Below are 26,498 nucleotides of genomic sequence, written 5' to 3' on the forward strand. Positions count from 1 at the left end.
GTCCCACAGGATTCTCCAGTTGCCCCATTGAGACAGATTCCCTCCCTTTGCACCACTTAAATGCCTGGTGTAGCTTGTAATGGGAGCAAGTCTCATGCGTAGGCTACAACATGACCAGCTAACGATGCAGTAAAGGTTTTAAGGAGTATTTCAAATCATGTTAACTAATTAAAGTTAGCTTAACTCCATTTTAAAAGCACCTTTTTTTAACCTACCTGGTCTAGCCTGGTCTGATGGGCCCAGGGACAGTAGTGGAAATAATATGGCAAAAGCAGAGGAATTACAGGACTCTGCAATTTTAGCCAAGGTTAACTGGAAAACCCCTATAATGCCACTAATGCAAGAGAGAGTGTCTGTCTGTATCTACCGTGATTTCATGATTCCCATTAATCCAACTTTTCATGTGGGCCAGTATCAGTATATTTTACCTAGACTAGAAGATACATTTACCTCATTAGCTAGTGGTAAACATTTCTCCAAGATCAACCTAGCCCACGCCTACCAGTCAATGGAGACTGAAGACAGTGACAAAAAGTTATTATGATTAACACACATAAAGGCTTATTTCAATAAAACAGGACAGTTTTTGGAATAGCATCTACACTCAGTGTTCAGCAGAGAGTGACGGATCAGGTATCAAAGGGTATTCTTGGCACTTGGTGTTACTTGGACAATATACTGGTCCCAGAAGCTGACATTAAGAGTACCTTGGGAACCTCCATAAGGTACTTACAAAGCTGTTTGAGTATGGGCTTAGTACCAGCAAGGAAATATTTGAATTTTTTCAGACTCGATGTATTGTGGCCATGACATTGACAAAGATGACGTGTGTAAATCACAAGACAAAATTTAAGTGATCCTTAAGGCACCCTAAACACAAAATATGATACAATTATGTTCTTTTTCTGGGGATGGTCATTTATTACCAGATGTTTTTGCCTAATATAGCAACAGAGTTACATCTTCTAAAAAAAGCAAAAGCAAAAACAAAACAAAAGCAATGGACAAACATGGTGTTGGTCCACACACTATTTCAAGGGTAGGCTTTTGAGGAGGCCAAGAATCTTATAGCATCTGAAAAGGTCCTTACATAACACAATGCATCATTGCATATAAAGTTTGCTTGTGACACTTCCACATATGGAATAGAAGCAGTAGCTTCACATGTGGTGGAAGATCTTACTGAAAGGCCTACTGCCTTTGCTTCTAAATCTTTTACTTCATCAAAATGTAACCACACTTAAATTGATCGAGAAGTTCTGAGTATGGTCAGATTAATTTAAAAATATGCATATCACCAGTATCTATGTGAGAAATGATTCACTCTGGATACAGATCATCAACTTCTAGTTTCAATTTTTAACCCTAAGAGGGGAGCACCGGTAGAACTGACACCACCGTTAGTCATTCTTGTTATTAGACTGAGTTCAAAAGTACCAACCAGCATGCAAATACAAATAGCTTGTCATGCTTGCCATTGAAAGGCGCAAGTAGAAATACTGAAGTGGAACCAGAGACAGTCGATATGTTCTATATGACACAAATTGAACCATTGCCAGTGACAAGTGTCATGGTATGATATAAAGCTACAAACAATCCAGTGTTGGCTGAAGTATATGACATTACAAAGAATGAATGAATAGATGCACACAAACATCTCTTTCCAGTTTTCTTTCAGCAAAATGGACAGCTAAGTGTAAAATAAGGCTGCATAATGTGTGAAACCAGAGTGGTTATTCCTACAAAACTCAGCTCACGAGTATTCAAGAATTGTATGAAGGCCATTTGGAAATTATAAAAATGAAATTTCTTGCCAGGAGTCCTGTACTGTGACCAGGGATTGATACACAAATAAAGGAAATGGCAAAACATCAGGGTTGTCATCAAAAATAACACTTGCCTAAACAGGCTTCTTTGCATCCTTGGAGTGCCCAACTACACCATGGCTGTGATCCACATAGACTATACTTGTAATGTCCAAGAGTCAGGCAGGTCAAAGGGCAGACTCAAACAGTGGTCAGAACTCAAACAAGAGGTCACATTGACAGGAGGTCACATTGACCAATCCAAGGTGAAGGTGTAACAAGGTCAGGTTAAATGGGTCTAAGTAGCAACTAACAGGCAATAGCTTGTTCCTCATACAAGGCCAGAGCTAAAGCAGGAAGTTTATATATAGTCACCAGCCAGACAGGGCCAAGACCATGTGGCCAATGAAGAAAAGGATTGTGGAGCCCTGGATGCTAGCTCACCCAAGTCTATGATTCCCAGATAAGCTAATGTGTTTGTGTGCCATGATAGCCAAGGCTGTTTCCTAAGCACCTAGGAAGCCTGTGTTCAAGGTCAAGGGGCTGATAATACTGGACCATTTACAGGAGATATGTTTTTGATTGCAGTAAATGCCCATTCTAAGTTACCTGAAGTATTCTGTATGAATTCATCTAGTTCAGCACAGCTGTTGGAAGAGTTAAGACTAGAGCTGAGAGACTGTTTTTTTCAATTCACTGGCCAAACAGAAAAATGAAATAAAAAAATTGCTTATTTCAAACCGAATCTGAATGTTTTGCTTTTTCTCACTAAAATGAAAAAATCAAAAAATGTTCCTCAGATAAAAATAAATGTTTTGAATGTGGATTCAAATTGACATTTTGTTTCAAAAATGTCACTTCAAAATGAAATGTCTAAATGGTTCATTTTGACATTTCTGAAAAAAAAAAAATAGGGGGGGAAGGGATTGGCTAAAACTGAATTCACAAATAGTTCCAGAGCTCCAAAAATGCATTATTCAGAAAATTTACTAGTTGCTGATAAAGCTTCACCCAGATCTAGTTAAGACTATTGCTTTCAAGCAGTGGAGCTCCTGAAGTGATTGTAAGTGACATTAGAACTCAATTCACATCCAAAGAGTTTCAATTGTCTGTCAAAAGAAATGATACTCAATATATCACATCAGCTTTCTACCATCCTGCCGGAACAGATTTGTGGATAGATTTATCCAGACATTCAAACAAGTGATTTGTGCTATGGCTCATGCTAGATAATTTATTACACAAAAGATTGAGAATTTTCTATTGATTTATAGAAATGCAGCCCCTGCTGCTACAGCAATATTGTTTATGGGATGCCTGGACTTGCTAAACCCAGATCTACAAAGGAATGTTCTTAAGAAATACTGTGATCAAGTGGCCACAAATAGTCACACCTAGCTGCACAGCTTTCACCTGGGTGAAAGAGTCTTACAGTCAGAGACTACCAAGGTAATTTGTGGAAATCTAGATTGATTACGTCACAGACTGAACCTCTCTCTTATCAGATAGAAGTGGCACCAAACATCTTATGGAGAAGACACATAAATCAGCCTTTAAGTACAAGTTCAGCAGGATTTCAACACCAGTATGACACTTATTGAAAAAAACAACCCTACAATCCAGCCATAGACAGCAACTTGTGCTAGTAACAGTGAGCCTCCTATCCTGATTTCTACTACAAGTGACCCAAACAGAGGAGCAGGAAGACATTGCTGTTTCTGATACACCAGAAAGTAGAGACACTGTTCCAGGTACTATTGAGATGCCTATGAGACATTATTCTGAGAGAAGTTGTAAACCACTGCTGAGACTTAATTTGTAGCATGCTGTATATTTAGTGATTGTAGTTTTGATAATAAGGTATTTGTCACTTTTTATGTCCTTTACATTTAAGTGAGAGAAGTATGTTGTCCATAGATATCTGTAACATCGCTTTAAATAGTTTGTGAGTCATGATCTATGTTTTAGAAGCTGCCAGAACCCAACCAGAACAGCGATGTGTATGTGTGTCGGGCCTTGCATGTTGTGTATGTTCAGTAAACACAATGACGTGGACCCCCACTGTGCATGTGTGGTTCCTTCATATTATATTTGTTGTGTAAAGAATAAAAGACACAACAAATGAGTTGTGAATGTTACATTCCCAGACCAGAGACCGTTTTAAAACTAGGGTTTTATTAAAATTAGTATATAAAAAAAACCAGACACAGCTTACACAAGTTTCATTGCTGCTCCGTTCTTTCAGAGCATGTTCAGCTCTGCTGCTGCAATCTGAGCTGTCCCCTTTGACTTCCTCAGCAGACTTTCAATCCTTAAAAGAACATAGCACAGGTAAATCTAATCCTAACATTGCCTTATAAGTACTATATCCCCCCCCCCTTTGTAAATATCATCCTGACATTTCTGTTAACAAAATGTAACATACAGACCATCCATTTGGTTTATTATCAGTAGTCCATGAGTTCCACAAGACCATGACTCTCATTCTCATTGAGGCTTTAGGGCTCTCCTCTTTCACAAGTACTAGTAGCAATCATGGAAACTTCTGCATCTCTCTTCAGTTATTTCACATTAAGCATGAAGCAGAAAGTTTCTGTGACAATTGCAGTTCCAGTATCCACAATCCAACTGAAAAGCCAGTTCTGAACAGCTTAAATTCCCAAACATATTAATGTCTTGTGAAATAACAGTTCCTAGATCATCAATGGTATAATCATGTAGCTCCAAGTCACTGAGCATATGGCAAGCAATTTAGAAAAAAAAAATCTACTAAATTAACATAATTACAAACTATCCAGAACTATATAAAGCTTCATTTAAAGCAGCATCCAATATTACTTCATTTACTCATATTATAACAGTCTTTGATAGAATGCAGGATGAGGTACAGAAATAGGTACTGAGTATGGAATGTGACAAACATGAGGACAACCCCATGGTGCATTCACCAGTCCCATAGTTGGATTTAGACACCGATAAGTAGGTGTCCATAATGTCCATATGCCAATGTCTGTGCAGTTCGTCTCTCTCTCGTCAGACACCCTTGCATGTCCAAGGATTGCTCTGGTGATCTGTCCTCTTGTGCACTATTGGTTTCAGGCTTCTTGGTCACTTTTTGGCATTATGACTGTGAACAGTTTGTGTGAATATCACATCAGTCTGATCAGCAGTTTCCAAGTGTACAGATCAACAACATCCTCATTTCCCAGATGTGGTTAAAATGTTTCTGCCTCTGGATTCAGGGTCTCTATGCCATGGGCAGCATGTGATACTAGCACATAATGTAGTTCATCTTCACTCTCATTGTCAGAATCACAGAAATCTGAATTCCTGTCCTCATTTTGATCTCTAATTATGCTAGTTTGCCTTGTTTCCTGTGTCATCTGCTGTGGTGGTTTAGAGGGTGGTATTATATCCAAGGGTCAAAAGTCACAAAGAAGTAAAAGATTGCAGGGAAGAACACCTAATACACCCTTTTTCATCTTCTGCTTTTACATCATAGACTGAACTATCCCCTTTTCTTTTAAGTACTAAATGAATTTTATCTTCCCAATAGGATCCTCATTTGCTAGGTCTGCCTTTCTCTGAAAGATTCTGGGCCAGTACTATGTCATCAGTTATGAGAGCAGCACCAGGCCCTTTCTGATCATAATGATTCTTTCCGTGACCAGCAGATTTTTTAGAACATTCTGATGCCAGTTCATAAGCTTCTTTCATCTGCAGTTGCCATTTCTCTGTGTCCCCAGGTGCAGACCCATAGTTTACAGGTAAACGAAATGCAATGTCAATGGGCAAATTTGATGATTTTCTATATAATGATTATAAGGGTGAGAATCCTGTAGCTTCATTTCATATACAGTTATAGGCTTACATGACCTTATTAAGGGAGTACCAGGTTTTTTTCATCTGGCAAGGTTCTGAACATAGCCAGCAGACTGTGGTTCAGCCTTTCTACTCATCCATTGCCCTGTGTGTGATTCAGGATTATGTGATGTTTCAATTTTACCACAGCGCTGTAAACTTATGAATAAATTATTTTCAAACTCTGCCCCTTGGTCATGACAAATCCTTTTGGAAAAAACAACTTTTAAAACAAAATCATTGAAGATATTGTCTGCCACAATCTTGCTTGGTAGGGTAGGGTAGGCTTGGACAAACATACCAAAGTGATCCACTAGGACTAAGATGTATTCATTTCCTCTTTGGCTTCTTTCTAGATGCAAGAAGTCTATTGATACGAACTTGGATAGCTCTGTTATAACTATATTACTTAGTGGACCTCTGATAGGTTGGTTGTGTTTCTTTCATGTACAGACCCTAGTGACATAATGTTTGATATTTCTCTTAATCTGCAGTCAATAAAACTGAATTCTCACAAGACTGTTTACTCACGCTGCTCCAAATGTCCCACCTCTTCATACATGTCTTGTTATACATGTCTTTTGTATTTTTCAGGTAATACCAGTTGATTTCATAACTTGATTTCTGATAAAGTATTCTACCTTTATCCATATGCAGCCACATTTACATATCAAGGCAGAGATCTTACCACATCTTCCTGTGTTCTCTTGGTTATTAGGTTTGCACCCCAAGGGCTTGAAAAAAAGAAGAATTTTAACAATAACTGTATCTTCCTTATGAGCTGCCAAAATGTCTTCTTGGGGAATCTCTTCTGTGCATTCTGTCAAATATTTTTCGATATTGAAGGGTATCATGAATAAACTATCTGCCTTGACATTAGATTTCAATATTTAACTTTGAAGTTAAAGTCAGCCGCAACCTACCAGTGTGCTGTGATGTTCAGAGAGGAAAACAGGTTAATGGGTTGTTATCACTATACACCATGAAGGATTGTGTGTAATAGAAGTAATTACAGAATTTTTCAGTTACAGCCCATTTCAACGTTAGAAACTCCAGCTTTTCTGAATGAAGGAGTTTATTCATCTCAGCTGTAGTTGGTGTTCTTGACCCATGATTTATAACTCTCAATTTACCTTCCTGACACTGGTATCAACCTGTGCTTAGGCCCTTATTGGAAACATCTACATGAAGGATAAAGGGTAAAGCAAAAATCAAGACAGGCTATTATTGGTGGCTGTACTAGGCAATCAGCTGGTTTTAAACTGTTGGGTGTTGCTCAGTTGAGGTAATTGGTAGTGTCATAAAAATAAAGGGAAGGGTAAACCCCTTTGAAATCCCTCCTGGCCAGGGGAAAGCTCCTCTCACCTGTAAAGGGTTAAGAAGCTAAAGGTAACCTCGCTGGCACCTGACCAAAATGACCAATGAGGAGACAAGATACTTTCAAAAGCTGGGAGGAGGCAGAGAAACAAAGGGTCTGTGTCTGTCTGTAGTCGACTTGGCCAGGGACAGAACAGGAATGGAGTCTTAGAACTTTTAGTAAGTAATCTAGCTAGGTATGTGTTAGATTATGATTTCTTTAAATGGCTGAGAAAAGAATTGTGCTGAATAGAATAACTATTTCTGTCTGTGTATCTTTTTGTAACTTAAGGTTTTGCCTAGAGGGGTTCTCTATGTTTTTGAATCTAATTACCCTGTAAGATATCTACCATCCTGATTTTACAGGGGGGATTTCTTTATTTCTATTTACTTCTATTTTTTATTAAAAGTCTTCTTGTAAAACACTGAATGCTTTCTCATTGTTCTCAGATCCAAGGGTTTGGGTCTGTGGTCACCTATGCAAATTGGTGAGGCTTTTTATCCAACATTTCCCAGGAAAGGCAGGGTGCAAGTGTTGGGAGGATTGTTCATTGTTCTTAAGATCCAAGGGTCTGGGTCTGTAGTCACCTAGGCAAATTGGTGAGGCTTTTTACCAAACCTTGTCCAGGAAGTGGGGTGCAAGGTTTTGGGAAGTATTTTGGGGGGAAGGACGCGTCCAAACAGCTCTTCCCCAGTAACCAGTATTAGTTTGGTGGTGGTAGCGGCCAGTCCAAGGTGTAATATTTTGTACCTTGGGGAAGTTTTGACCTAAGCTGGTAAAGATAAGCTTAGGAGGTTTTTCATGCAGGTCCCCACATCTGTACCCTAGAGTTCAGAGTGGGGGAGGAACCGTGACAGGTAGTTAGGAGGGTATCCATCCAGATTGTTTCCCTTGACTTTTCTCTTTTTCTGAGTCCAATGGAACGGGCAAATCTTACAGTGGCTTTGCTATTGGAGAAAAGTCTTGAATGTACCTTCAGTAGTAAATAGGAGGCATAACAGCTTACAGAGTTCCCCTATGGTGTTTAATGGTTCATCTACAAAAGAAGAACAGCCAACATGTCAGCTGGATTAATTTTATAACCTTCAGCAGACACTAGTTCCCAAGTAATGTACCTCTTTCTTAAAGCGATCACATTTAGAAGCTTTCAGTGTAATATCATGCTTCTGTAACTGTTGCAACTTTCTTTTTATATTCTCCATATGTTCTTCAAAGGTGCCACTGTACATAAAGACATCATCCAGATATGGAATGTATACCTCATCCCTAAGTTCCGCAAGGCACTTTTCTATACTTCACTGGAAGGCCACAGGTGTATTTGTTAACCCAGATGGGATTCTAACCCATTCATATAGATTCCATGAAGGTTGTGATGTGATTGTTCAGCCATGAAACCTTGGTTTTAAGCCTTCCCTTGATCTAAAAATGAGAACCAAGATTTACCTCCTCATCCATTTAGAACATCTTGGATTTGAGGGATGGAAGTATGTCTGGCATGGTTTTTCTATTAAATTCCTGATTGTCTACAAAGTCTTAGACTACCATCCTCTTTCTAGACACATACCACTAGTGACAAATAGCATGACTTTGATCAGGACCCCATTTAGAAGATTTTTAAGCCATTCCTTTACTTCTTTATGTAGTGGTTGGGGCTCTGAGAAGTAAGTCTTCTAGTTGCTGGTTGTGTACATCTGCAGACTAGAGATCTTTTCTGTGTCTCCATCATTTCTGGAGAAAGCATTGGACTCTTCTTTTGGCATGTGCTGGGCCATTTTCTTTTGCATCTCTGACAAATGGCTCATGTTCACTGCTGGTTCAAACAGATCTCAGTCATCCCCTCGGTTTAGAGAATGTTCTCCCCTTCCTGGCTTAGTCCTGGATCCTTGGTACTCCCAACTTTGTCTTTTGACACTGATGCAGCCTGTCACTATTTTATATGATGAATACTGCCAGGAATTTCAGATTTAATCTGCTGTAAATTTCCTAGCACAGTTTGTCCTTTCAAAATGATGGTATGTTTTGATGGGTTATTGACCGGTATATGGATCTGGAAAGATTATTCTTGAGATATTTTATGTCCAAACCTTCAGGCCAGTGAACAGCAGCATCTGGTTCAAACATTACTGTCAAACTTTCAGTATCTAGGCCTGTATGAGCCCAATAGGTTGAATTAGTGGTTTTTCCTTTGGGGATAATTACATCCCTTCTCTCCATTTTAAGAATGCACAGATTGTCTGAATTGCTGTTTTGATGAAGTTCACAAGTGCTTCCACTTTCATATTTCATATTGCTAATGAGGCTAGGTGCTGGTGCCTCATCAGGTGAATTACAGCAGTGGTTTTTGACTATCTCCTCAATTGTAGCCAATGATCAAGTTCTCTAATTTGTGTGGAGTGACCAGCAACAAAACATTTAAGATGTCATCATATTTGCTTAATTGAAACTGGACTTCAATCCATCCTTTGTAAGGAGTTTGAGGTCCGTTGATAGCTTTCAACCCCATCTTCTCTTTCCAGTAGCTCTTCAAGCTTTCTAAGGCATGTCCCTGAGAGATTATCTTCCACCCCCACTGACTCAAGACCAGGCACACTTGTGCATGTGTCCTACAGGGCTTGAGTTTTGTTGAGAAAACACCACATCGCACATCTCTTTCCAAATAAATTAGCTACTCTGGTTTGCTGCTTGGGTATAAGATGGCAAATGTAGGCTGCTTCTGGTAAATTAGATGCAGTGACACAGCTTTGTCTCTGTTCTCTTGTGATTTTCCTGCATGACTTCCTGGCACATCTGAAACGGTGGTCAAGTATTGCTTCTTCCAGATGGCCTGCAGCTAGCATATTCCTTTCTCTGGGGTTGCCTGTCTATTCAGACCATTAAGAGTGCTTTTGTTACATGTCTGGACATCTTGCTTTAATATGTTAATTTTGGCTTTCACGCCTTTGATCTCATTAATACCGGCCTTTAGTTCCCTGATTTCATTCATCAGTGAGTCACCTTTTGTTTCTCTGCTTCATCACTTACAGTAAAAAGAAAAGGAGTACTTGTGGCACCTTAGAGACTAACCAATTTATTTGAGCATAAGCTTTCGTGAGCTACAGCTCACTTCATCAGATGCATTTCCAGCACAAATTTTCCAGCACTGGATTTGTGCTGGAAATGGCCCACCTTGATTATCATACACATTGTAAGGAGAGTGATCACTTTAGATAAGCTATTACCAGCAGGAGAGTGGGATGGGAGGAGGTATTGTTTCATGGTCTCTGTGTATATAATGTCTTCTGCAGTTTCCACAGTATGCATCTGATGAAGTGAGCTGTAGCTCACGAAAGCTTATGCTCAAATAAATTGGTTAGTCTCTAAGGTGCCACAAGTACTCCTTTCCTTTTTGCGAATACAGACTAACACGGCTGTTACTCTGAAACCTGTCACTTACAGTAGTGTGCAGTTTCTACAATAAGGTCTCTCCTGCAACCTGATTATCTTTTAAATAAGGTTGCATCACAGCCCGAATATTGTCATTCTGCAGTTCTGTCAGGATTGAATGGAGAAACTTGCTTTGTACCAGGGCAGGGTCAAGGGTCATATCTTAGCTCAGAGTCAACTTCTTGTGAAGCAAACAATATCTTCTGTCTCAAATCAAGTGTTCAAACTAGGAAATCCTGAGGTGCCTCTTTTGGCTCTTGTGCTGCTCTTGAGAGCTGCAGATAAAGTTCAGTTACATATTTTTCCTGGTAACAAAACCATAAAATGCTCCTCAGTTTTGCGGGCTCAGATTAGATTTTCTCACCAAGTAGCTCCTGAGGCTCAATCATGGGCAAACTGCCTTGATTACAGTTTGGGTTATCTAGCCTCAATATACCCCTTTTAAATCCAGCTTTCAATTTGATAAATCAAACTGTTTAGGCTTAACCAATCCTTTTGTAGAAAGTTCCCTATCTGTCCTGTCATTTTAAAGTCTTCTTTTAAAATGGGTTCTATTGTCTGGAGTGGGTGTGACGATTTTTACGAGGGTTTATCTTTTAATTTCTTTCATGCTTTCTTAAAACGGTATGTCAAGCAATTTTAATTTGTCAGCATACTGTTTCTGAATTGTCTCTACTTTAAGTGTTTCAGTGGACTCCTCTTTGGCTGTAGGAATTAGATGCAAAATCTTATCTTTTAATGCTAGTAGTGTAGACAATCCCTGCTCTTCTAACTCTTCACTATTTAAATAGCTTCTTATACAGTTGATTAAAGCAATTATTATTGTTATTAATTTTGCTGCAACTTGTCCCAAATATGCCAAGAGAGTCACAGGGTTCTCTTAAAAGCTCATTCTTCAACTGATATCAAAGTTCCCCTTCCTTCAGGTGAATGGGCTCTAATTCTCTCCCAGCTATCCTGCTGGCAAACCATCACGGGCTCCTTTTCCTGGAACAGTCTGCAGCCACTTCTAGGTAGATTTGTCTCACAGAGAGGTCAGATCATTGCAACTGAGCCTCTCCTGCCTGTGCTCGCCACATGTTGTACTCCCAAGAGCAGGGACAGTTTTCAAACTGGGATTTTATTAAAATTAGTATAAATCACCCCAAACACAGCTTACACAACCCCCATTGCTACTCAGTCCATGCCTTTCAGTGTACATACAACTCTGCTACCAGAGCTTCCCCCCTTAACCCCTCTGCAGACCTTCAATTCCTAAAAGGACAGAGCACAGGTAAATCTCACCCTGACATTCTCTTATGAGTGCTACATGAACTCCACCTTCTCCACACTCCATCATTATGAAGAGTGAACTTCAAAGTGTAATTAGGACCGTTGGGCTTCTTTTACACTGGAAACATTTATGAAAAACAATTCACTTCAGCTATACTGGTGGTAGAGCGAATGAGAGCTGCAGTGTAGAGAAAGCTCCCAGGGTTGGATCTGTTCTTCTATGGCACTCATCACTGTAGTACCTCACAACCATTAAAATACTTTATCCTCATCCCTCGATATAGGGTTGTGTTATGCGGGATGGGGAACCAAGTAGATTAAGTGACTAGCCCAAGGGCATACAGGAAGTTTGTGGCTGAGCTATGAATGCAGCCTAGATCTTCTAAGTCCTACTCCAATGCCCTATCCACACTAGACTATCCTTTCTACCTCTTTCCCATACTTCCATTTCAACTATGCTTGCTCTTCACCAACAATGGTGAAAACTGATCTGGCTGCTGAAGCCTCATTTACGCTACAGCTCCCATCAGTTCTAACACTGTAAACATGTTGCACATTGATCTGTTGTAAATTTCCCCACAGTAGGCCTGGGCCTTACATGCAAACTTGCACAGGCAGTTTATTTTTCTCTCCTTTCCCCCCATTTTCTAAAAAATAAAAATAAAAAGCCAAATCAACCGTAATACCTGAGTAAAGGAGAAAAACACCAACATGAAGACAGAGCTAAAGTTAAACATTTAAAAATAAGTCAGGGAATAAAAAAGTTAGATTATTTATAGGCACTCATCACACCTGTATCTGAGAGTAACGTCTCATAGTAACATTAACTAGCTCATCCTGCACATATAAAATACTGTCAATAGCTAGTTAAGCTAATAAATATCTGACTTCAATGGCGCAACACCAGGGGAGGATGTGATTCCATATGTACATACTGGACAAGTTTACTTGTGCATGCCCTGACTCTTTTGTATTTTAAAATGTAATCTTATTGTTGTGGTAACATGGATTCCAATTTGTAATATATATATAAACCTTGTTCCAATATTGTGACAACCTATTCTTTCTGCTTGCCAGGGCTCAGAAATTTCAAAAGAAAACCTTTCAAGGAGTGACAGAATGAATGGTGCCCCAGAAATTAGGGTGAATTTCAATGTTTGAAGTGTGAGGATGAATTTGGGAAGATACAATTCATTTTCCCAACTCCTCCAAAGTAAAAGACTCCAGAACACTCCCCTACACAAACACACCATATCGCTGCACTGCTATTCCAGCCTATCATCTGGAATTTCTGGTAGCTACCCTCCACGCCAGTTGTGTACATGTAAAGGACACTGTATCTGTCGGCAAATTAGTAGGTAGCCATTTCTTAACTAAAATCAGAAATGATAATACCACCATGGTATTTCAGGGGCACTTAAATTTATAAATAATTAAAGATCCCATTGTACATTTCACATAAGGGTGAAACTCACTGCCCTTTCATGCAGAAACTAAGAGGGCTTGAGGAAATTATGCAATGGCTCTTTTGTGGACACTACTTCAGTCTATGGCTTAGAATGATGGTGTTCCTCCTTTGCATCCTTGATGGCCGGGGGGGGGGAGGGGATTCAGATTCTGAATTTGAGTAGGCACAGAAACAGTAGCTTCCTTCCTCCCCTCAACACAGAACCACCCCTCCTTCCTTATGTAGCAGTTCTGCATGTGCCTCTCCCATCCCCCCTTCCAAGAGTAATTGCACTGAAAATAAGGTGGTGGATTTCAATCAAGATAGAGGTGATAGCTCTTGTATCCTACAAATCCGTGATTAGGTGATCACATTTTACCTATCTAATTATCCCTCTGTAGCTTTAATTGGATGACATTCTTAATTTCCCATCACACATCAAAAATGTTTGTTGGTATTGAACTGCTGCCATATTCCAAATTAGCAGTGAGTGAAGTGGTTCCATGTATAAACTCTCTAAGTGCTTTCAGATCATTCTGAAACAAAGTTTCTACATAAATACAAGATATTGTTATTAACTGGTGTTTTAATAGCATTTCATTTACATATCCAATAAGTAATATATACCCTGTTCATAGTTATTACAAATGAATAAATGTTTGCCTTACTCATGAAAAGTTCTTGTTGATTTCTGTTGCTTTCACATAAGCAAGGTGAGCAGGATCTCACTCCCTGACAGAAGAATGTTCTCTGAATACACACAAAATGCACAGAGTCACGGAAATTTTCTCTAATTCGTGCTAGCTTACAACCCCCCCACTCTTGCCCCAATATTCTTGGGTAAAAAATTCAAAAGGTAAAACAAAATAATGATGGCACAATATGACTAAACCTAAGGCCCAGTTTGCAAGTGAGAAATAACAACCTATATATTTGAAATAAAAAATTGCATCATGCCATACAATCAGTTCATGAATCCACAAATATTGATTTACCTTTTTAGCTAATCAAGATGCAACCTTTAGCTGCAAAAACATATTCTAATATTCTTTATCTTTGTTTAACAGAGGAGAAAAATTTCTTTTAAACAGGATGTGTGCAGAATAAATTTTGTTTCTAAACTGCCATAACAAGAAGCTTTAAAGTAAATCAGACACTGTAAAGTAATTCCACAATGCCTTGGAAAGAGCCCAAGATTGCTGGTTCCTAAATATATTCTCTATGGGTAAATGGAGCTGCCACCCTTTACATGAACAATAACTATATTCCCTTGATAACTGCAAGGAATACTCTATGAAACAAGTTTTTACTCTGATAAGCAAAGGCATGGAAATATATTTGACTTTCATTGAATTGTTGTTTGTTAAAGTGTTACAGAAGATGCTACACTCCTACGTCTGAAAACTATCAGTTGAGTTTCTTGTGTTTTTTAAAGCTGTAAGAACTTAGCTTCTGATAACATTATATTTTTAACTTACTTTGACATTTCCCTATGTCAGACAAAATAATATTACAAATGCTATGTATTACAATACAGCTGGGATAACAAATATATTATTTTATATTGAAAGGAGGGGTATTTGAAATTTAAGGCCTAGTCTACACTGCCTCTTAAGTCGATGTAAGTTAAGTTGCTTCAGGGCTGTGAAAAAAATCACTCCCGTGAGCGACATAGCTTACATTGGCCTACTGTGGTATCTACACTGTGTTATGTAGGCGGGAGATGCTCTCCAGCTGATTTACCTTCTGCCTCTCGAGGAGGTGGTGTACTGAAGTCAATGGGATAGTGCTCTCCGATCAACTCATCACGTCTTCACCAGAGCCGCTAAATCGACAACGCTGCAGCGATCGCAGTGGCATCGATTTAGCCTGCAGTATAGACAAGCCTTAAGACAATGCTGACACTTTCAGTTCAAGCACCTTAACCCTGATGATTAGCTATACAGTATGTGAAAACATTTCACACTTTTCACATGTTCCAATAATAAATGGTGTGCTCAAATCATTCAGAAACTACTGAAAGTAGAAACTGTACACGAGGCTGGTTTGTGGAACTCATAGCGACTTTAACAATGAGCCAAGTTTGTGGGCATTTGACAATTTTAAATTTATGAACATTTAAACTAGCATTTTTTGTACTGAGCATTAGAATTTTCTGTTGTTCTCATGGTGCCCTAAAGTTAAAGCAGTTTAGGACACTGAGCTTAGCTTTGCAGCATTTTATACTGCTTATGGACTTAATTTTTTTTTAAGTTACTCAGGTTATCTGGGTTCTCCTCTCAGTTCTGCCACAGACTGTCTGTGACATTGAACAAGTTCTTTAACCTTTCAATGCCTCAGTTTCCCTCTCTGACATAGCTATTGTGTGACAGTTCATTAATGTTTTTTAAGTCCTTTGCTATCCTGAAGTGACAAGTACTAAAGTACAGTATTACTGAATCCAGAAGCCATTAATAGCTACATCTCAAAGCTGAATCTGATCTGAAATTCTCAATAGCTTCTTCATCATCTTATCCCATCAATCGGGATCAACAGTCTTGCTTTTCATCTCCAAGTGTTCTTGTCAAGTGTGTCTTCCATGCTGACACCAACCTTATTCATGTATTCAGCATCTCAAACCACCTTTTTCTAGGTTGTTCTTGTGGTCCTTGTCCCACGAAAACTCTTGTACTCTCTTGCCAACATATCCCACATCTTGTCATCTCATATGACCCAACCATCTCAGTTGATACTGCTTCAGCTTTTCCGCGATGAGTGTTACCTGCATCATGGCTCATACTGTCTCATTGCATAGTCCATCAACTCTCATCTGACTCAGAATGCTCCTGAGCAATCTCATTTTGGTAGTATGAAATAGTTGTTCTTCTCTCTTCCTCACTGGCCAGCATTCTGACCAATACATCATAGAAAGGTTTAGTCAAGATATTTATCACTTGGCTGAAATTCTCAATATCACGTGAGAAAATAATGCAGATTTATTATTTAAAATCTCTGAGCAACTCATAACTACAAGATGGAGGAATAATGAGTACACATCACACAAGTAGTCCCTGTTTTCTATCGGAAAGGTCTTCAGTGCCGTCAAGTTCAGCAAAACAGTTGGTCAGAAAGCCCGGATCTATACACAAATATGTACCAGTTTAATTAAAGGTGTGTTTAAAGTGTAAACCAATTTAGTTAAAGCAGGGAAAATGCCTGTGAGGACACTCTTAAACTGATATTTAAAATATGTATATTGATTTAGCTTAATTTGGTAAGCGGTCTACACACAGAAGGCACACTGCCTCAACTAAATTGGTTACTAATCAATTTAATTACATGGGTCCAACCCCTTTACCAGAACCCTCCTATTAATCTGAGAATGTTTAAAATCTTCAGTAAGCTAAATTTAATTAAATTGGTTTCTAAATCAATTTAGTGAAATTGGTGGTCTTCTTGTGTGGACACTTATGAACATGTTTGTGTAAAATCAATGAGTTTTCTGAGTAGACTGATCCCAAGGAATTGACTAACTAAATGAATATAAGTGTAACCCCTTTGGGGTTTAGAAAGCATGGCCCCTTTAAATCTTTTTCCTCAGTGGGGGGGAGAGCAGTGAGAGGAAGGAGGGAAACTCCAGGGTGTGACTCTGGAGCTCCAGGGAGAAGAGCTGCAGCAAGCAGGCCCTCGCAAAGTGAAGCAGCAGAGAACCTGTCTGAAGCCTGGGAGGGACAGAGTGGCTGATCGGGAACACCCCAGGGCAGGAGCCAGGAGAAGCACTGTGGGAATCGCCCGAGAAGGACAGGCTGGAGCTGGACCCAGTATCACTGCTGCCCAGAGCTGCATGGGGCTGTGAGTACTGGGGCTTGTGACTTTGCATTGGGAATAAGGAGGGAGGTGGTAGCTAGTCAAGTGGGGAGGTGGTTGCTGTGGGTGGCTTTGCAGAGAGCAGCAGAAGAGGGCACTGGAAGGGTTTGTTGGGGAAAGTTTACTGGCACTGAAGATGACCAGCAGCACCCAAGACTCACCCCTGGACTGGAACTTTGCTCAGGAATCCTGAACTCTGTGTGCAGATACATTGCTCAGTGTCTGCCCTCTCAAACTGTGCTACCACTGGTCCTGTGGGGCCTTGGTTTGGAAGCAACCCTATATTTCCCCTTGTTTTTCTCCTCTCATCCCTCTGTAAATAAATATTTCCCTTTCTTATATCTATTGTACTTTTCCGGTGGGTGGGTGTGTTCACTCTGCAGGGTTTGGAACAGATGCCCCTGGCGTGGAAGGGATTTTTCCTGCTGCATTTCTGCGCGTGCCTTCTCTTGGCCAGAGCTGCCTGCAGAGTAAACTCCATCTTGGCCACAAGGGCGCTAAAGTTACATAGGCCATTTTTAAAAAGGATTTAACATCATCTTCACGGAGGCTTGCTCAGTTTTAATTAAATTAGATTTAAATAGATTTTAGTTAAACCAGTGCTAGTTTGTGTGTAGACAAGGCCAAACTCATTATACTGAACCAGTACTACAGGGAGTGTAGATGGCAACACCTCTAGTTACAGTTTGTCTGACCCTCTGCATGATAAGACCCTATTTTCAGTCACTAATACTCACTTTGAAGACTTAAACAATTTGGGCTGAAATTTTCCAAGGCAGGTGTCTGCCATAGGCTGAAATGTTTGAGATACCTTCAACTAAAATGGTTGAGCCATTTCGAAGAATTAAGCCAGGGAGAAAAACATTGTTATGGTCATGTTAAAACAACTCTTACAATCATTTTATTCTACTTGATTCTTTGGAACAGGGACTTTCAGTTTAGCAGGGGGGTTGCTCAGTGTCAGGGATATGCCTTTTGCTGTATCCATAAAAATTTACCATTTGGCCGTTATAAGTCTCGGGGGGTGAGGGGGGGGGGGAAACGGGACTCAGTTTGAACATGTTCAGTAGATCTGTTAGAATTCTCTGATGATTCTGTTCATACTCAGCAAGCCCCATCCCAGAGATGCAAGGGCTGAGCTACATTTTCGCTGTAACTGCTCCTTTTACTTCAGGAGGTAAGGGCTGCTTTACCGCCTGCTGCTCGGGCCACTCTCGACCAGGTCCTGTGAGAGGGTGTCCCCCACCCACCCTACAGCCCAGACCCTCTGGACCTTTTCATCAGGCTCCTATCCCGGGGACCCATCCGGCCACCCAACCCCTTCACTGTGAGCTGGCTGCATGACTTGCAGCCGGCCATTTCCAGACCGCGCAAAGGAAACATCTGTACACGCTTGTGCTCCACACCGTTCACATCCTCACCCCAGCATCCCACCCTGACACGAAGTGGCAGGACATCCTACCACCTCTGGAGGGTGAGGAACCCCAGTGGGCCAGCCTATACTCCACCCTGGTCCCGAGGCTCACTGGGGATATCGGTTGGTGGTTCCTTCATGAAGCTGTGAGCACAGGCATGTTCTTGGCGTGGTTCACCCCCATTCCAGACACCTGCCCCTTTTGCGGTGTCAGGGAGACCCTGGTGCACGTGTATCAGGCATGCGCCAGGTTGCAGCCCCTGTTCCGGCTCCTCCAGAACCTCCTGTTGAAGTTCTGGCTGCACTTCTTCCCACACTTGTTTATATTTGCACACCCTATCCATGGCCCCACTAAGTCGTGAGACCTCCTCGCCAACCTCCTCCTGGCCCTGGCCAAAGTAGCCAACTACACCACCAGGAAAAGGATGGTAGACGAGGGGGTGCTCTGTGACTGTGGGGCCTACTTCTCCTCCTCCCTAGTCTCACGCATCCGGGCAGAGTTCCTCTGGGTGGCGTCCACTGGCTCCCCTGACACCTTTGAGGAGCAGTGGGTGCTGTCTGGGGTTCTTTTCTCAGTGTCCCCTTCCTGCTCCCTCCATTTAGCCCTGTGACCTCACTCCTGTCCCTGTTATGTCTTTAGTTGTCCCCCATACTTAACTGAGATCCAGGACCTTGTGGATCCTCCCCTTAAGCTGGGGGAGGTCCTTTAGCAGTGGGTGGGCTCTGCCCGCCCATTTCCAGGATCCCAACCAGCTACCATCTGGGAACCACTGTAGCACTGAGAACTGGAATGAACAGCAGGGAGACTCTTTCTCCAGTGCTCTTAATGGTCCTCCTGCTGACACACTGGCAGTGAGGAGGTGGCAGTCTTACTTGAATGCAGGTGGGAGTACATCAGGGAAGGAAGAGATGTAGCAGGGGGAACAAGGGTAAGAGCTTGCAGGGAGGGAAATAGAAGCCTGTGGGGGGAAAGAAAGATCAGGGCAAGGGCAGAAACAGAAGGCGGTTGGAGAATAGAAGCAGAACATGGGCAGAACCAGAGGTAGGGGATAGAGGAAGAAGCTGGATGGAGACATGAGAGGAGACGGGGGCAGGAGCTAAGGACTGTGGAGCATGGTGGGCAGTCGCTGTGGACAGCAGGAAGCAATGAGCCGGGTGGGAGTTGAGGGAACAGAAGAGAACAGAGAGGGGCTGGGGGATTGGGGAAGAAGGTTCTGTGGTCACAAGAAGACTGTTCCCTGCAAAACTTGGAACTGAATCAATTATTCCAGCAACTCAGTATTGCTTTGCTATTTAACAAATGCCTATGAAACCTAGTGGCTAGTATGAGTCTCCATCCACACATATGATGCCAGCTCTACATAGAATTTAACAGCCTATTACTGCAACCAGTTACTCATTACCTCAATGAGGCATTCAGCAATTACTGCCTCATTCAGTGAGAAACTGAACAGTGCTCTGGGAATTAATCAGGGTTGTGTAATGATTGAAGCTATTCTCTGTAGGACCCCTATCTCATGTGTGGTAGAAGTTGGAAGTGTAGTATATGAGGGAGTGGGCTGCAGCAAGAGAAAGGGTAGCCTTGTGGTAGCCTCCTATGTGATGCTAGGCAAATCATATAAACCAAAATTTTCATAGGTGGCCTCTATGTATTCCTCATTTTTTGGGTACCTCAGCTTGAGAAACCTGGCATCTGGCTTGCAGAAGTGCTAGGTACTCACAGCTGCAACTGAAGACAATGGGAGTTCTGCTCTGAACAGACAAAATGGCAAGTACTCTGGAAAAAAAAAAATCAGACCCCAGGCATCTCAAAACTTGACACTTTTGGCTGTAGTCTGTGCCTCACTTCCCCATATGTAAAATGGGGATAATACCACTGCCTCACCTCATGGGTGATATGAAGATAATTCATTGTGTGAAAAGAACTAAAATATTATGATAAGAGCACAATAGAAAAGCCCATGCAGAACTTAATTTTGTGTTCACTCCAAGGTTTGGCTGGCCTGCAATAAAAAAATGCCTGGGGCCAAACACTGAATGATGAGGCTAAAAAGCAATATTGAATAGCTACCCATTTAATGGACACCATTCATCCTATGGACTGAATGAAGCGGGGATCCTGTAGGAAAGAAGAGCATGTGATCATGTAGTTAAAGTACAAAGGGGCTGAACTTCCCACTTTTTGAGTTTTTAAGTTCACAGCCTTAATATTATATATATAAAAACTTGTGTATTTAACTGCACCTGTACCATTTACTAATGTAGCAGTAAAATGTTAAGTTTTGCGATATCTACAACAATTTTGGAGAAGAAAAACTAATACAAAAAAAATTTGTATTATTGTATTGTACCTGATCATTCTAGATTTTCTGTTTTACATTGTTTTCACCACCAACACTGCATAAGAGAAACTGGCATAGTATACCATCTTTGCCTTAGAAGGATGCATGAAAGTACATACAGGCCACATCAGTGCTCTTGGTCCCTGAAATTTACTATTCTTGCTACCACTCTTGCCCTGCTGTGTTGTAGCTTGCCACTATGTACTAGAGCATGGGTTCTGTGCTCATCTTCACTGTTGTTCCATTAAATGCAGTAGAAAGCACTTCAGAATAATTTGATCCAGATTATGATTTGATTTAGACTTGAATAACTCTATTGGAAGTCTATGAACTAGCCAGCTCCACTGATGTCAATGAGTTTATTCAGGCTTTATGCTGGCCGAGATGAGATCAGAATTTGGCCTCTTGATCAACAGATACTACATAAAATTATATTCTCTTGCTTAATATTTACCAGCCCATGTGTATTAGTAGAGTATTTATCTGAAATTAAATTAATCTGCTTGTGTACATTAGGTTATTCCCAATTATCTGAAGTTGAGCTGCTAACAGGCCAGAACTAGAGTTATCTTTGTTGGTAATAAGCAGTAGTGGCCTTCCTGAATTGCAAGGAAAAAGATCAGTTATCCAATCTGAGATTCCAGCTCACCAGGAGGTAACATTAGTTTGTTCCACAAAGACTCTTCCAGTATGTAGATACTTTTATTACATTTGATCTTTTGTTTGCTTGATGAAATATTTCATCAGACACTCCAATCAAAATCCAAGGTCCTTTCTAGAAATGTCATTTGACTTTGTGTTTTACAGAGGTGGTTTTGATGCATCTATTTTTTTCCTTCTGCTGGAGATGTACCTAAACAGGAATGTTAGATCTGAAGCTGAGGGGAAGTTCACATTTGAAGTTATTTGCTAGGCTGGGATCCACTTCTAGTAATAAGCACCTTACCTTGAAATCTTGTTTGTTACTTTTCCTTCAGCAGCAATGGCTTCTGAGGCCCTGAGCAACTGCCTGAAGTTCATAAAAACAGAATAGCCTAAACCCAGCTGAAGGATCAGCCTGAACTAGGTATTATGCTATCTCTGAAGAGGACCCAAGTACAACAAAGAAAATATTTGGCCAAAGGATATTAGTTTGCTCTTCTAGACTGGTAAGAAGTACTGTTTACAAAAGCCAGTAGTGTGTCCCAAACTTTGGTAAATAAGTGCATAGTAGGTCTGGTTATTTCAGCACTAAGAGTCCAAACTTGGCAAGTAAAAACCTCGTTTCTTTCCAGAGATTCTTTTGCCCAAGTTAATCTAATGGCAGGAATGGCTCACAGGCCAATAATTGCATTTTCCCCACTCCATGATTTCTCTGCTTAGAGCAGGATTGAAGTTTCCGTGGTCGACAAAGGAATGCTGCTAGTACAGAAAAACAAATGCATAAGAAATCTTAGATATTTATTTCTAAAAGTACAAAATGAGTCAATCTTTTAAGGGGGCATTTTAAAAAAAAAGTTTAACTAGTAAAAACGTTGTGAGCAAGAGGCACCACTTTTATCATTACTCTTACAAAACAGACTAAGACATTGACATATAAAACAGATGAACCAGTGGCAGGTCAGCCAGGCACAGAAGTCCCTTACCTGTATGTTATAATAACCATGTTTTATCTCAAACAGATGAGTACTTTTCGACCCTGGTTCGTTGTCGGATAGCTCCAGTGAAGATTCCAATAAATTACATAAATAGGAGCAAAGCACACACCCTTCTGTCCAAGGCTTCCCAGCGCCAGGGAGTCCGCCACAGTCCCCGCGACTGGGAGTCTTAGGCGTCCGGGTAAGCGCAGTAATACACAGCAGTACTTGCGTCCGAAACCACCGAGGAGATGGGCCCGTGGGCGTCCGGCGCGGGCAGGCCGGCTTCGTGGCCCTGGAAGTGGAGCCCGAGCTCGGGCTTGCAGGCGAAGTGCAGGTACTGCTCGAATTCGGTGCGATCCACGTCGCCCAGCAGGTCGTCCTGCGACAGGTGCTCCAGGGGCTCCCTGCACTGCTGCGCCTCGGGCGGCGGCGAGGGCTGGCAGGGCTGCGGCGGGAGCTGGGGAGCGCGGGCCGGGCCGGCGGGCTGGCACAGCTGCCCGTAGTAGGCGTGCAGGGGGCCCTGGCAGCCCAGCAGGCTCTGCAGGGAGCTGAGCTGGCCCAGCGGCTCGGCGCGGGGCAGGTGCCTGCGGAGCGCGGCGCTGGCCTGGCTCTCGGCGCCGTGCGCGGGGTACTCGGCCGCGGGGTAGCCGTAGGGCGCCAGCTGACACTCGTCCTGCAGGGGCGGCGTGAAGAAGGCCGGCTCGCTCTCCGCCGCGTCCAGCGGGGAGGGGTCCGGGGTCGGCAGGTTGTAGCCGTCGAAGGCGGCAGCCAGGGGCTGGCAGTCCCGGTAGTGGCCCAGCGCCGGGGGCAGCGCGCTCTGCACGGCGGGGTAGCCCTGCTCCGGGTAGGGCAGGGCCAGGCTCTCCACGCACATCCTGCTGCCCTCGCTGGCCAGCTCGGCGCCCGGCGCCTCCGCCAGCCCGTGCGGCAGGAAGCCGCTTTCCACGCGCTTCAGGCGCTTCACCTGCTTCCGCCGGCGCGGCCGGTACTTGTAGTTGGGATGGTCCTGCATGTGCTGCACCCGCAGCCGCTCCGCCTCCTCCACGAACGGCCGCTTCTCCGCCAGCGACAGCGCCTTCCAGGCCTTCCCTGCGGGGCGACACAGCGCGTCACCCTGCGGCTCTTCCCTGCGCCCCCAACCAGCCCCGGGCCGCCTCCATCCCGCCAGTGCGCTCCCCACCGGGCACCCGGCCGCCTCCGTCTCCCCTACCACCCCGGGCGCGCCCCACCAGAGCCTAGCCGCCTCCACCCTCCCAGGGCGCCCCCCCCACGCACACACCCACGCTCGGCCGCCTCCGTCTCCCCTACCACCCCGGGCGCGCCCCACCAGAGCCTAGCCGCCTCCACCCCCCCAGGGCGCCCCCCCCCACGCACACACCCACGCTCGGCCGCCTCCGTCTCCCCTACCACCCCGGGCGCGCCCCCCACCCCCAGGCCCCCAGGGCGCCCCACACCCGCCACCTGGCCCCGCCTCTCCTCCGCACCCAACTCCCGTGCGCCCCGCACACAACCCCCGGCTTCTCCACTGCCCCCACCCGCAGCCTCCAGCTCCCCTCGCTAACCCAGGCCCCGGGCAAGAGGCATTGGCAATTTCTCCCGTACCCTCTGCCCGCAGCGCGCCAGCCCGGGCCCCGCAGCCGCCGCGCCCTCGGGGCAGGTACCCGCAGCACTCGGTAACGTGCCCGGCCCGCCGCTCGCAGCCTGCTGGGACCGCCCAGGGCGTCCCAGCGCCGGGCCGGTGGGAGGGGAAAAGCCCCCCTGGCCCGGCTCAGGTGCCGGGTCACGAGCGGACACTCACCCAGCATCTTGCTGAGCTCCGCGTTGTGCAGGTCCGGGTTCTGCTGCGCCAGCCGCTTGCGCTCGTCCTTGGCCCACACCATGAAGGCGTTCATGGGCCGGCGGATGCGGGACTCGCTTTTGGCCCGGCTGCTCGCAGCCCCCGCCGGGGCCGCCTCACTCTTCACCTTGGCGTCTGCGAGGGGGCTCAGGGACTCTGCCCACTGGCAGGGACCCAGGGCCGGCATCATGATGGGGAGCGAGCACCTTGCCTGCGTCTGGTCGTCGCTGCTGGCGTATCCCGCATCGGGGCTGCTCATCTCGGGGGAGCCGGAGCCACCGGGAGGAGCCGGGCTGAAGCGGACCCGCCTCCGACCCCTCCCCGGGCACAGCTGGGAGGAAAAGGACCGTCTGCTCCGAGCAGCGCCCTCTCCCCTGGCTCGGCTGGGGCAGCAGGGACAGCGCCGCTGGCAGGCTGGGCGCGCGGGGCCTGGGCGCGGGTTCGCCGCTGGTCGAAGCAGGGTCTGGGGTGGGGGGTGGGGGGCACCCGGCTCACTGCTGGCAGCTGTCAGAGCGCGGCCCTATTTACCCGGAGCCGCGGCCAATGGCGGGGCGGGGGCGGGGTCTGGGCTGGGAAGGTGACAGGGGGCTCGAGGCTCCGAGCGGGGAATGGAAGAGTCCCAGCCCCGCCCTTTCCAGCTACTCTTTACCTGGGCAGGTTACAAGACAGACAGCGCCGGGCGGCGACCCATTTTTCCGGGATTCAGGGTGGGGGGAATTATTCGGCCAAGAGATCGTCCATGGGAGCAGATTTTCAAGCGATACTTAGCTGTAACCTCAGCTCTGGAGACACTGGAGGTGGCTGTATAATGGCATGCACCACGAGAGATCTTTTGGATGGAAAGTTTGTATTGGCCCTGGAGATCATGTCATACATGGACTCTCTTCTGTGTCTTAACTTGACAAATCAACTGCTTCATGTTTGGTGTCCCAGTATTAAGAACTAAGCAACGCTCAGTTTATTTAACGTGAAACGTGTCCCTGGTTGTGTTTTATATCGAAAGGTGTGTAAGTGAGGTTAAAATTATACCGATTTCTTTCTGAAATAAGTGCTATAGGGTGTCCTAAAAATTGCCTTTTAATTGTCTCTTTATGAAATATTTTTGTTTTTCAAATGTATTATAATTAAATATATCAATGCTGTCAGAAAACATCAAGTGTCTTTAAACATTAGAGTGTGAGAGATTCTTATTTAGATAAGGAAGTCTGTTTGCACCGCTCTCGGCAAATAAATGAATATTGAATTTATGAATGAATCATGCTTTCGGTTAATTAAGTCCATCTGGCAATGGAGCACAACACTCCCCACCCCCACCCCCCGATAAAATATACAACTCTTTGTCAACTCTTCTCCACCAAATCGCTGGCAAGGGTGAAAGAGGAAATCACCGGATAATGTTAAACATATGCAGTGTTATGACTGGCTGCAGTGCCCAGAACCTTAGAGTTTAAGTGCCAAGTACCCATGATGACCAAGGGGATTGTGCGTTCGTTTGTTTTGGGTAGGGGGGGGAGGGTGGTTTTGGTTTTGGTTTTGTTTGTTTTTTGGTCGTCTTCTTCTCTAAAAGCAAATATACTAATTCCTTTGGCTTCTTTAGATTTCTTCCGATGCTTCTGTTTCCAATGGTAACATGCACGCAATTTTGTGTATTTCTTATAAAAGAAGGTAATTTAACCCATTAATTTAGCCCTTAATCTACCACAAAGGACCCAAACCATTAGCAAGTGAGTAGTGTAACGACGGGCTCCACAAAGAGAAACCATTCCATCGAATCGTTTGCTGGAGGGGAAAGGATTTGGGAATGGAACACACACTGGTCAAGAAGGATCAAGGCCAGTGGTGATTGAAAGGGGTCGTTGTCGGCTTGTTTGGCAGATGTTACAGAAACCAGTGCAGACCAAACCCATCCGGAAATATATATATATATATATATAAAACACCTTGACCTGCAGAGTAGATTTGAACAGCAATTTAATCTCCCAGCAAATCATCTATATTCTTTAGATTAACATTAATCTAAACGACTCAAATCTCAAATCAGGAATTTGCCCCCTTCTTACATCTTGCAGCATTGTAATGAGCAATGGATTTTTTTTTTATTTACTGAAAAATTCAACGGCTTGACAGGTGCAAGAAAAATATTATTTCACAGCCCCACATATTGTCCCTACGTTTTCTGCCTCCTGGTTTTGCAATGATTTCACAGGATGGTTATATTACATGGAATATAGAAATGAATGGTACAAGCACTCTTATGCTATTGATGCTGATAGTC

General features: G+C 43.6%; 1 protein-coding gene across 2 annotated transcripts; it reads right to left on the minus strand.

Annotated features, from left to right (window-relative positions):
- Positions 1 to 4,055: 4,055 nt before the first annotated feature.
- Positions 4,056 to 24,698, minus strand: LOC140905911 (transcription factor Sox-17-alpha-A-like). Of its 2 annotated transcripts, XR_012156981.1 has the most exons (3): positions 24,185 to 24,698; positions 22,393 to 23,475; positions 4,056 to 4,116 (listed from the first exon to the last, which is right to left on the minus strand). XR_012156981.1 is itself a non-coding variant. In XM_073329410.1 (2 exons), exons 1-2 carry the CDS (start codon positions 24,480 to 24,482, stop codon positions 22,574 to 22,576), a joined length of 1,200 nt encoding a protein of 399 aa, XP_073185511.1. In that variant the 5' UTR covers positions 24,483 to 24,698; the 3' UTR covers positions 22,239 to 22,573. The 2 variants fall into 2 exon arrangements, 1 of the variants encoding a protein (XP_073185511.1); XM_073329410.1 differs by lacking the exon at positions 4,056 to 4,116 and having other exon boundaries at positions 22,239 to 23,475.
- Positions 24,699 to 26,498: the final 1,800 nt, after the last annotated feature.

This window comes from Lepidochelys kempii, chromosome 2 (genome assembly GCF_965140265.1).
Source record: "Lepidochelys kempii isolate rLepKem1 chromosome 2, rLepKem1.hap2, whole genome shotgun sequence".
NCBI lineage: Eukaryota > Metazoa > Chordata > Testudines > Cheloniidae > Lepidochelys > Lepidochelys kempii.